This window comes from Amyelois transitella, chromosome 3 (assembly GCF_032362555.1).
Source record: "Amyelois transitella isolate CPQ chromosome 3, ilAmyTran1.1, whole genome shotgun sequence".
Lineage (NCBI taxonomy): Eukaryota > Metazoa > Arthropoda > Insecta > Lepidoptera > Pyralidae > Amyelois > Amyelois transitella.
In genome coordinates this window covers 10,423,397-10,436,537 of record NC_083506.1, presented here as the reverse complement: position 1 = coordinate 10,436,537, position 13,141 = coordinate 10,423,397, and the positions used below count along the sequence as shown (strand labels likewise).

General features: G+C 31.3%; 1 protein-coding gene across 1 annotated transcript in view; it reads left to right on the top strand.

Moving 5' to 3' along the window:
* The window catches only part of LOC106129782 (uncharacterized), a 120,254-nt gene that overhangs the window by 76,951 nt on the left and 30,162 nt on the right, over positions 1–13,141 (top strand). Inside the window, exon 4 of the mRNA XM_013328447.2 lies at positions 7,610–7,682. Within this exon, the coding sequence (XP_013183901.1) occupies positions 7,610–7,682 (73 nt within the window). The remainder of the gene's footprint in view (positions 1–7,609; positions 7,683–13,141) is intronic.

The window sequence follows — 13,141 nt, the reverse complement described above, 5'->3', positions numbered from 1 at the left end:
TATACTTATAATATTTTTAAATACAACAAAAATGAAACAATCTTTCAACATTGCTATCGTCATTGTTTTATAAATCATTTCTACAAGAAATATCTGAATTGAATCTCAATTCTATCATTGAGCCTAACAGCTTAACGTGGCCTGTCCGTCTTTCAAGACGGCTGGCTCTGTCTACCCCGCAAGCGATTTAGGCGTGATCATACGAACGTATGAATGAATTAATTTTAACTACATTAAAACTACCTGATTTCTTAATCTTCTCACGAAACCAAAGCCTGAGGCAAAGTAATTCTATTTATTTATCTAGATTTTGGCAATAAGGACCGCACATTCAAATGTTTAAAGTGTTGAAACAATAACAAGTTTATGGCAATAAATAAAATCGTGATTTGATCATGTTTTATCTTGCCATAACAAATAACCCAATAAAATATCTTTAGACATTAGTTTTCACACTTCCATATAATGTTATTAATGACTACGTGAATCAGATAACGCAATGGTGTGATTTTTTTTTAAATCTATATATTACTTTTTAATATTTTCGCAAAACATATTTGCCAGACTAAAAAGAAAACATGCTGAGTGAAGACAAAAAAGACGCAGGGATGAGTTAAGGAAGGATATTTTCGCAAATACCTACGCCTATTGTATGCAAAATTATATTAAGATGTTTTAATCCACTTTCATTCACACCACAGTTTAGGTTGAAAAAATAATATGATTCTTCCTAGGTACGAGTATCATCAAAGACATCAAAAGCAACATTTTTCCTTTTCCTTCAAGTATTTTATCCGAAGTAACAGTAAGTAAACAATAATTTACGTACCGGTACTAAACAAACTGCTTTTACTTTCGGTTAGGTTGCGCCTGCGACCGCTTCCGCGAATGAAAGTATTTCCACTAGTGATGGACTATCTTTTATCGATATGGACGTTTTCTCTCAAATAATTAATAATTTTATGTCTTCATTTATATACACTTATGAACATAAGCCCTTAAATTAAAGAATACATATATCACGTCTTTATCCCTTACGGGATAGACAGAGCCATCAGTCTTGAAAAGATTGAAAAGCCGCTTCAGCTGTTGATATCATTTCAAATAAGTAATTTTTTTGGCAACTTTAATGTCAATTGCAGAAAAATCTGTGCAAGCTTCTGCTTTACCAAGCAAAATCACTTAAAAAAATAACAACAGCAACGATATATAGATTGAATACTAGATATTACTAATTTGATGTAGACATAAAAACACGGCTCCAGTCCTGTCGATATTTTCTATAAATATAATTGATCGTGATTTTTTTGCGTAATTCGTGTAGTTCCGCATTTGCAACAAAAACTTGTAGCCAAATTGTTTACACGATTAAATGTTAAAGATAAATCAAACGTTGATGTTTTGTATCGATAAGATTATACTAAAGATAGTAGTCGCATCACTTTCTACTTTAATCGTTTGATATAAGAAGTTTGTTTTTCAAAATGTGCTTATGTACAACATAATGTACTTACAACTTTGAAGTACATGGCCAAGGAGGTCAGGTTTCATTGCACATCACTGTACGTAAAAGGTAAAGTAAAAATTTTATATTTGAATGCTATTGTCGCTCTTAAATATCGCCTGATGTTGTACCCATAAATACATATAAAATCTTTGGGTTTGTATAAAAAAATATTTGTTATGTTTTAAGGTTTTTGCCAAAAAAATAAGGTTATTCAAGATACATCTTTTACCTCTGTCTATCACTTCGGTTAACCCTAAAGAGATATAGGGAAGACATACATATGTATACCTTAATAACAGATAAGCAACTAAGACAATACAGATAACCATTAAACCACCAATTATAATTGTTTATTCTTGTTGATTTTTTTCTAGGCATTAGATATTATCAGTCTCGTTATCTTCTAAAATATTCGTATCGACCTTGCTTGTCCCTTTTTATATACTTCACAGGAGATGGCAAACTTGTCTAGACGCAAAACTTTATTTATAAAGCTGTTTCCTTAAGAGGTCAAGTTACAAGATCCTTTAAGTTCGAAGTATTTTATTTATAAAATATGAAGAACTTATGAGTTTATGAATTGCTGACATGAAACATTTTCTTAGATCTGTTCCTTGTGAAATGAAACTGGCGAAACACTATTACAAAAGGGAACATATGGTACCTATTTCAATGTTTACCTTTTGCATTTTATATCAAGAAAGTGAGTAAAGAAATTTCTGTCATCAATCCCTCGAGAAAGTGCGTGACAAATTACAAATAGTGTACCGTATTTGTGTAATTTGGGTGAAATGAAGCATGGCTTTGAATAGGGTGAGCAAAACAAAGCATTCTGAATTTCACGCGACGGGTTTTTAGATTCAGGCACCCTAGTTCCGTTTGCTCTTGAACTTTCTAGGATAGATCATTGTTTGTTGGAGGAATTGTTATTTGAGGTTCATTGTCGCTTTCAAGATCGAAACTTTCGATGCAATTTCTCTACTTTGTGATATTTCATTGAAATCGATAAGCGTAAGTATGTTTGTTTGTAAACTCTTTATTGCACTTTCTTAATGTATGTTTGTATGAATTAGGAAACCTTTAGAAAAAGTTCATGGTTCATCAAACTATAATTTACTGTCTAGCTTTACACAAGAATAATGCCCTCCGTAACAACATGGAAAATACCTACTCGAACTTTGCATCCAAAATCCGGTTTTTGACAAATCATATAGCTCCGGAAATTCCTGGGTTGATGACATTATGAATGTGACTATACAACTGGTTGTAGAGTAACGATGCCAAAGATCAAACGAAGTTTTTGGGGAAAATTTGTCTAAGTATATTGGTCAATGTTCGATGGTCTTATATGATTAATGGGCTTCGTTTAGTAATTTCGGGACAAAAATTTCGTCAAAATTGAACAGATTTTGAATGAAAGAGTAAAATACACACACATCCTTACTAACTTTCGCATTTATAATAGATATTATAAATTAACCAAAAAGGCTTATTTCTGCATAAAAAAATCTAACTTGCCGTGTAGTAATCTTGTTCTTACGGAAAGTTATTTCGCACTAAGGCGTGTACTTGACCTTTCATGGATCCTTTATGTATCATACTACTATTTGTCATGACATTGTTTAAATTCTCCCTACGGATGCTAATTCCATATGAGTTAATATGAAGTCATTCATACCGTTAATTTCTGTTCCTATTCAGATTCTTAATATTTTCCTATCATAATTTATATATATACATTTTATTAACGTGGCAACGATCTATTTGTGTGTGTTGTTCTGTTACTTATTTGCAATTTACACTAAAATTTTATTTGTCTTAAACGCTAACCCAACCCTTTTAGAGTTGATGGAGTTAAGTGGAGCGTCCTCCATTTCTCTGTAATAACTTCATTATCAACTATAATAATTACAAAATAATTATTAGATAATAAAAATTAAGCAGATATTCTACAGGATAATGTAGTTCAAAAGACTATTATTAAACTAGTCATAATAATACGATAATTCAAGGACAGAGAATTCATTTATACGTTACCTTTGTTAGCTAGACCACGTTGTGATCAAAATTCATTATAATTTACATACCTTTCATTACTGGTCGTGACTCCGTCAGGTAATGACCAAATAACATGTAATTGAATTAGAATAGAACAATATTAATATATAAGCAAGTACACTGTCGGTCAATTGCAATTGCAACTTGACACATCCTTGGACCGGTCACGCCTGGGCAAGAAATTTTGCCCTGCACTGTACTATGATTAATATGTTCGTGAAAATAAGGTCATTGATAGTTCTTTGCTATTATTGTATGTCAGTAGGTATTAATGTTATTTTATAGTTATATTTGTTTACCTTTGTTATCTCCATAGATAGTCAAGGTATACCAGAAACAACTGAACAATTTTCGTTAAAATTTGGCATGCAATTAATGAAAATAGCTAGATAGTTCCCCAGCGGGGCTAACATGTCACGCGCTACGTTTATGTCACGCGACAAACTACTAATATTATGATGTAGAAGACAGCGATAGCTTACCGCGCGATAGAAATGTCGTCACAGGCACCAAGCTAACCCGCATTTAGTGCTAAAAAAAGTGATAAATATATTTATGTATGTATATAAAAAAACTGGTCAAAATAGAGGGCGCCGCAGTGACACGGTAGCGAGTACGCCAAGGTCTCCGCTCACCAGGGGACTGGTTCGACGACCGTTTGTTAATTTAATGCCGAATCAAACATTAATGACAGTACAGAATTAGAATTGTTTCGTATATATTGGTATTTCAGAAACCGAAATCAAACAAGAATAAAGGACTAGCAACATGAGAACTTGCGATATCGAATTCCCAAACTTTTAAACGAATATTTAAATTTTCTGGTACAAAAAATTCAACGTCATCCTCTTTTAATTTGTAAAATAAATACATTATTATTTCTTATATTACAGACGAAGCATATTGCTAATGACAGAATGTAAAATCTAAAACTACTCAAAAATTTTAAGCTGTTTTTATATGGTAAGCTCTGTAAAATTGGATCCAGATTGTTTATACGAGTATTATCAGTTATGATTTTGCTGTTGGTCATCTTAATGCGTGAAATTAAAAATTTAATGAAATAATGTTTTTATTTCATTTTAAGATTAAAGTCCATATTTCATTTTAAGATAAAAGTCAATATTTCATTATTTATTTATATTTATTTATTTTAACGATATAATACAAAATCTAAATACATGTTTTTTTAATATGCGCATGCGCACATTAATATGATGTGGTTTTTTCTGTAATCTAGTTAATTTTGGTGCAATCTAATAAAGTAAACTTGATGATTTTACAACAAATGGTGCGCATTATGCCATAACCAATTGGTACTGAGTGGTATGATTGAATGATATTTTGAATACTTACATGCTTTAATGTTCGATGATTGTACCAATCTTATTGTGGGAATTAGAAGCCTAATCATGTAACTGTACAAAATTTGGTTTTAACCGCCTTCAAAAATAAAGGTGGTTCTCAGTTTTACCTGTTTGAATGCGTAACATATGCGTTTTCGGAAAAGTGTTTGTATCACTTAGGAGATGGTTTTGGAAATTTAACCGACTTAAAAAAGAAGGATATCGATGAGATGCGCGTTTTTTTACAAAACGTATTTATAAAAAAATTGGCTTTAAATTTTTTAAAATTAACGTAAACTTTATTTTCCAACAAGTAGTTAGGTAGTTTAGCTATTAACTAATATAAAATTTTATAATCATCTTTTTTCTTTATTTTTATAAGTAGTTTTAGTTTTAAATTAATTAGTTTGTAAGTATCTTTTTTCTTTCTTTTTATAAGTAGTTTTAGCTTTAGTTTTAATTTGATTTAATTATAATATTTATATAATTGTTAATATTCAAAAATAAAAATTATTTATAAGAGAGAATTTTTTTTATTATTTATATCTTTATAAATCTCAATGGGATTTTCGACTTACTTACAAAATATTGCTAACAAACAAATATTACTGCAACAACATTAAAAATAGCTTGAATTAGTCAAAGCTCACTTAATATAGTCCAGATGAAAAAAAATGTAACAAAAGACTTGAGTAAACATTATTGAAATATTTCACGAAACAAAGTTCAACGAATCCATTGCCCGTTTCGAGCTATATTGCGACACTATATAATTTTCATAAAATTTTGCAAGCAGGTGTCATTGACGTGTCAAAGGAGAATTATCACAAAAAATAATAACATAAAGACTTGTCGATTAACACTATTCTTTACACAAATAAAACTTGACCTAAAATCGTATTTAACGCACAGTGATACAAAGGTCATACAAAATTGGTACCTTCCAATCGTAATATGACGTTTTGCTAGCACGTAGGTTGCGTATTGTTATAGCATAGATTAAAGAAAATTAACACTTTTGTAACGGACGACTATGAGATAATAAACTTCAATGAAAATTACTCAACGGATTTCTTAGTTGCAACAATTACGAATGTGTAAACAAAAGATGATTGTTAAACGTTTTCGGAGCCTTCAATTTAAAACGACGGTAATATACATACACATACAATACATATACATAAAATCATGCCACTCTTTAACCTTAGAAAATACAATTCAATTTATTTCTTGTGAATATGTGGGTTTTACAGGTAAAAAATAAGGTTCTACATGTTTCGTCATTACAGCATACAAAATAATAGCCCTACATGTAGAACCTTATTTACAAGTTCAATTTCTATGCAAAATCAATAAGATTTTCGCATTCTATAAAAATAAACATAAACTCCTCTTTCTCGAAGGGTTAGGGCGAGACAACATTGCTACGATCCCTGCATACTTCCTTTGGCTCATTGACATTCTTTCGCAATGCAAGTTCATCAGCTAATATCATAAAATTTAATATCATTCAATAAAAATATAGACGTAGATTAGGATATGTACGTAATATGAATGTGAATATTGAGCACACGAACTTAAACTTTCAACAAAGTTTGGACGGAATAACATTCAAATCAACACTTTCGCTAAACATTTCTTTTTATTCTACACGCGCTACCGACCACCATGACATTAAAGTTCATATTTTCACTTGTTCGACAGAAGGCAAATGTTAAAACGGCTGTGGACAGACTACAGATAATTCTGATTTATTACTTAAACCCAAAATAGAAATTGCATTTTCTGTGAATGCACAATGATTCCGTGAAAATTAAGTAAGCAAGAATTAAATAATTTTCACAGTTGAATTAATTGATATTCTAACAAAATATAGTTTTAATTTGAAATCTAATTTGTTGCCTGAATTGATTAGTTAGATTTTATCAAGTAACAATATTTTTTTTTACAACAAAATATAATCATATACTAACTACTCATGTATAAACATAGATGAGTAGTAATTGTAAGAAAAAAATCACCTATATATTTCAATATAAAATATATAGGTACTTCAATGTAAAAAAAAAAATGTAGGTATTTTTGAAGTATACACGCAGCATTATTTTTCTAGCCAATCAGTAATCGTAACCAGGAGTAGGAACCCCAATGGAATACCAATTGACGGCTGCATTCTGAGGATAGGAGGAACGGTTTTAAAACAATATTCCGGCACGACTACGAAATACAAATGTTGACAAATTCCGATTCAATTTGTTACATGAGAACCGAATCAACATAGTATTCTAATACCTACATGAATTACCAAGAAATTAATAGGAACATTTTTAACATTCGTTAGTCGTCCCTATTAAGTAACGACTTTATTGATATGTTAAAGTTTATTAAACGGATAGTTCTGAACCGGTATTTTCTTTATCAAAATGTAATAATTGTTTAAATAAACTAAAAATAAACAAAAAATTTCATTATTATTATTAGGCAACCCACGACAAAATATATTTTTCTTAACTTTCAAGCGTCATATGTAAATCTTTTTGTGGTTATACCATCACAATAGCTATTTTTCAAAAATGGGTTTTTTTCACATCCCTGGCTAGCGTCCAAGATATGCGGGAACCCATAAAAATAAATATTTTTCACTACACAAGAATATGAATTGATGTTTTTACTTAAATTATGTTTTCTTTCTTTCCAGAATTGGCCTTTGCGGATTCGACAACCCACACAGAGATCAAAAGACAGAAGAATTAAAAAGACATATAGGACAGGTAATTTTTTTAATTTGTTTGTAGAATGTTTCCCATAGTTTTGAAATTAACCTTTTTTTAAAAAATAGTACCTAGTGGACATGAAAATTGATGTGTGCATTGCGAATAACTTTGAAAACTTTTAAATACAGTATGTAGATGGGAACTAAGTTGAGTGAGCAAAGGTTAGTGAGCTATTACTTATGTATGTTTATACATACACATATAATCACGTCTATATCCCTTGCGGGGTAGACAGAGCCAATAGTCTTGAAAAGACAGATAGACCACGTTCAGTTGTATGGCCTTAGTGATGCATTTGAGATTCAAATAAAACTTTTTATAACTTTTAAAACTGTTATTATAACTAGTAAAAATACTGTTAAAAAAAATCTAACGTCATAATATAACAGTAAACCATCAATCAAATATAAATGTAAATTACAATATAAATGCTCATGTAAATAATTTTACGTAAATAAAACAAATAAATAAAGTTTCATGCCACTCAGATGAATTTCCACTACAATCATTAAAGCATCGAGCTGGATATCGCTTTTTAGCCTCATCGCTTCTCACTCTGTCTATCCCATAAAGGAAGATGTGTGTATGTGTCATATACAATCAGTTCCCAAACACGAAACCCACACAAACTGTGATGAGTTCACGACCGTGGCAATCAAGTAAGCCCATAGAAGTCCTTAACGATTTTTTTAACAAAATTACTCAAATGACGCAATGGAGAATAGACGCCGGATCTATTGCATTTTTTTTTAATTATCAGTTAGCACGCCCACATAAATGATGACCAACACGCTGCCTAAAATACTTTTTTTTTTCATATTAACAACATAGATTAACTCTCCGTGATGTGATGTTAATGATTCAAAGTGTAATCTTTCTCGAATAATACGACACAACTATCTAAAGAGTATTCTTTAGATAGTTGTGGTTATTTACGATATTTAAAATTGTGATGAAACCGGTCAACAATTTTAACATACGTACATACATATAATCAAGTCTATATCCCTTGCAGGGTAGACAGAGATAACAGTCTTGAAAAGACTAATAGGACACGTTCAGCTTTTTAGCTTAATGATAGAGTTGAGATACAAATAGTGACAATATGCTAGCCCATCACCTTGAAGAAGAATTCAAGTTTATAAGCATGGGCTTATATACTACTATACATATAAATATGAAAAGATGGACAGTTTCTTTTTTTTTGTTGGTGCCGGGTACCACACGGCACAGCAACAATTTTAATCAACTTATTAATAAAGGTGAAGAGATTATATCAAGTACTTTTTAAAGTAAGTACATTTTGAGGATTATCCAAAAGCAATCTATATACTCCCTGTAAAATAAAAAATAATAATATGATATCCATACTAATATTTTAAAAGTAAAAGTGTCTAAGTTTGCCTGTCGTTCAAAGCAAAACGATTTTCATGAAATCTTGCTAACACATAGTGCGGAGTACGGAGAAGGACACAGGATGCGGGCGGAACCGCGGGCTAAAACCAGTTATTTATATACCTATAATCTTTTTAAATCAAACTAATGAGAATAATTTCAATATCAAATAATGTTCCAATATTATCATACAATAGTAGGTAGGTACCACACACGAGGAAGAAAAATACATCAAACGCCTCGTTATTAAACGTACAATGTTTATAAAGATAAATTGCAAATAACAGTACAAACAAACAATACAATTGAATTTTAAACACAGAGCACAGCAGGACCAGGGACGACCAATACGATCATTGTTGCTCTGTGGAATCAATCTTGACATTCAAAACGATGTGGTAACGAGCTGTCTAACTCAAGGGAAGATCAAAATTGTGATCGCATGTAAAGATCAACAAAATAATGTCAATAAACAATAGATGGAACTCTTGGATGCGAACTTTGTTAACATACTAGGTCTGATGTTTACCTGAATGACAAAAACATCTGGCTTGAGCTTGGCGCAGTAACCACGTAAAGCTTTGTAGTTTGATTTGAACCTGAATTCAATACACTCTGTACATCATTCCATTTAAAATTATATTTTTTATTATTTAAATTTCGTATAAGATCAATTTATCATAACAATGTATTCTTAGTTTGGAGAATTGTGAAGTTGACGTTATTGTAGAAAATGCTGCAGTGCAGTTTGTTACCGCTTCTTCTGCACTGACACTTTGGAACCAACAGTAACTTAGATTTAAGTTATTTATTTGACGGCAACCAATGTTGTGAAACCAAAAGATATGTACATTTTTAAAGTGATGTTGAATTGTCCTAGAAAAATAAATAAGAAATTTGAAATAATGACGGGCGCAAATTTGAACCCATAATCGTTGTGCGTGTATGAATATAGTTCTTAAAGAAACGAGAAATTATATCACATATCACATCTGATAGTATGTCACATATCACATACATATTTGTCTTGTATGCGATAGACGTAGCAAATAGACACAAAACTCGATGATCGCGTTCAACTTGATGACTGCATACTTGAAATGACGGCAATGAGATTGAAAATTTAGGCTAGCCCATTGCCTAAAAGATAAATTCCAAGCCAAACTTGCCAGTGTGATGGGTGTTTCATACAGTATTATGGGAAGTACAACATAAATTTACTTATTTGCAATAATTGTGGATGTGTTTTTGGATTAAACCAATTAATCAGTACTCAACCAAGTCTGTCCCTTATTCACTAAAGATAAAAAGATATAACTTGATTGTTAAAACAAAACTTCCGATCACGTAGATTAATTTTATTACAACATAAATTGTGGTTTACCAGAGTAATAGTCAACTAATCGAAATAAAAAAAGGCCGGGAGCTAGTAATGAGAAAAATGTTCAACTTTTATTATCCGTAACTAATATTTGTGTTCTTGAATGAGTGTATGATTAAATTTTGTTAAGGTCGATTCATGTAGGCATGGTCTGGCTTAAATTACTTTCAAAACCAGTTTAAATAAGTTAAATATAATATGATTTGTAAATTATTTTGATTAATCCAACGAGGTTGGTAATCAAAGTTATTAAATTTTGTAATAAAATAATGTTTCAAACCGAGCTACTGGCTTGGCTCAAATTCTTTATTTTTCATTATCGTTATTATTACAATTTACCATTTATTCATATTAAGAATATTATAATTAAAGCTATTACCGTTTCCAAAGCGCAAGTGCAGAAGAAGCTGAATCATTACAGATTTTATTACTCTTTGCATATCGTATAAATCATCCACCTTGGTAACATCAGGAAGAAGATGAAGACATATTGGAATTTCCAAACATAGTGCATGCTAGTACAACGTCGTCTATGAATACATTATACACGGACTAGTGGATAGCCGGTATTCGAAACCGCCGCGACAATTAAATGTTTCGACAAACTTGCTCCACTTCCCAATGATGGAATACCATCGTTAATTAGTGATACGATATCGAACGATGATAATATTATATAAGGAATCATTTTTAAAAGATAAAAATTGGTTGAATATATTACTTAGATAATTTGATGTGATGTTTATTTTCTTGAAAACTCTTACGATTTTGTTCCGTCCTTTGTGTTGAAATACTTAATTATATTTCTCTACTTTTCTTGCCCAATATTTGTCTATAGTTTCCACCTAACTACACACTCTCTATTAATCAAAGAATGATTCTTCTTTCTGCTGGCTTTAGTCCTGGTTGTATCCTCGCCTCTCTGGAGAGGAGTTCGAGGTTTTTGAAAGAATATGCTATTCAATGAATAAGTAGGTGTGGCCAATGGAATAATGGAATGAAATATGTAGTAATACTACAGATTTTATTGAGTGTATAGTGAGAGTGTAGATACACTCTATCTATACACTTTGTATTTTATACATATAGAATTACTCGTAGTTTATATCATTCTAAATTAAGAAGACCACAATACCTTTTGAAAGACAAGGTCGTGGCTTACTACCAAAAGGCCAACTGTCGTTCTTCAACTTGTTAAGTCATTGTTACAACTATATGTGATCTTATTAAAACGTGATCCATCATAATAACTTTGTATGAAGCAACTGCTAATACAAAACGTAATTTACTTTCTAAATTCAGAATGAAATTGAAGTTAAATAATTAAGTATATAACATTGTGCAGGTATAAGTATATTCTGAAAGTGTTATAAACAAGTCGTTCGCAGCAATCTTAGACCTTGCAAACATTTTAAATCAGACCAACGGTTTAAATATTATCCCGTTACAAACATACATACAAAAAAAGCTATTTTCGCCTCAAATTGACGGGTAGATCACACCATATAATATTAAATATACTTACTATCTTGAAAGTTCACTAGCAATCTTGTTACAGTGAACAAAATTAATAGTGTTAAGTTAGTTTTACCAGTATAATATAATTTCTTTATTATTATGATCTTTTTTGCTCTCACTGATTTAAGTACTGATTTTATTTTATAATCGTGAATGATATACATACATACATACATATGGTCACGTCTATATCCCTTGCGGGGTAGACAGAGCCAACAGTCTTGAAAAGACTGAATGGCCACATTCAGCTATTTGGCTTAATGATAGAATCGAGATTCCAATAGTGACAGGTTGCTAGCCCCTCGCCTAAAAAAGAATCCCAAGTTTGTTAGCTTATCCCTTAGTCGCCTTTTACGACATCCACGGGAAAGAGATGGAGTGGTCCTATTCTTTTTTGTATTGGTGCCGGGAACCACACGGCACAATGAATGATATCACAAAACAAATCCATTCATCTATATAAATTATCATTTATCACCTTGTCTCAAATATCAACATCTTCCGCATTTATACCAAACAAAATTTACTTCTCAAATTTGAATATCGAAACAATAGACATAATTCGATATGCTCCAACAAACCAGCTAAGGTCACTGATGTCATAGGTCAGAATATTGGAACCTATTTCATTGTTGAAAAGCCCTGTCTTGTCATAAATCATAATAAGATGGATGGTGTTAAAATAAAAACTGGACCGTCTGGAGCCAACGACCTTGTAGTTGTTGTTAGCATAACTGATTGTGATGTCATCGGATAACGGTTGGTAGAACATCACTATTTTGGGTGTGATGATTGGTATACCATAAAGGCTTGTTTGATTTGAGGGAAGGCTTCATTTCCCTTCTATGAAAGCGTTGGTTGTACGACCTGACTAAAAAGCGTGATACCTTTACAAAACCGCGGTCATGCACTCTTTCCTGTTGTTTCCTGATGTTTATCTATATTAAGTATTTACTATAAAATAAAGTATCGTTGAGTTAGTATCTCGTAACACAAGTCTCAAAGAACTTACTTCGAGGCTAACTCAATCAGTGTAATTTGTCCTGTATATATTAATATTTATTTATCTTTCCTGATTTATGCACATAAGTTTGACTGCTTACCATTCTTACGGTAAGGAATAAAATTGTGAGAAAACCTTTACATTCAAGAAACTGATAAG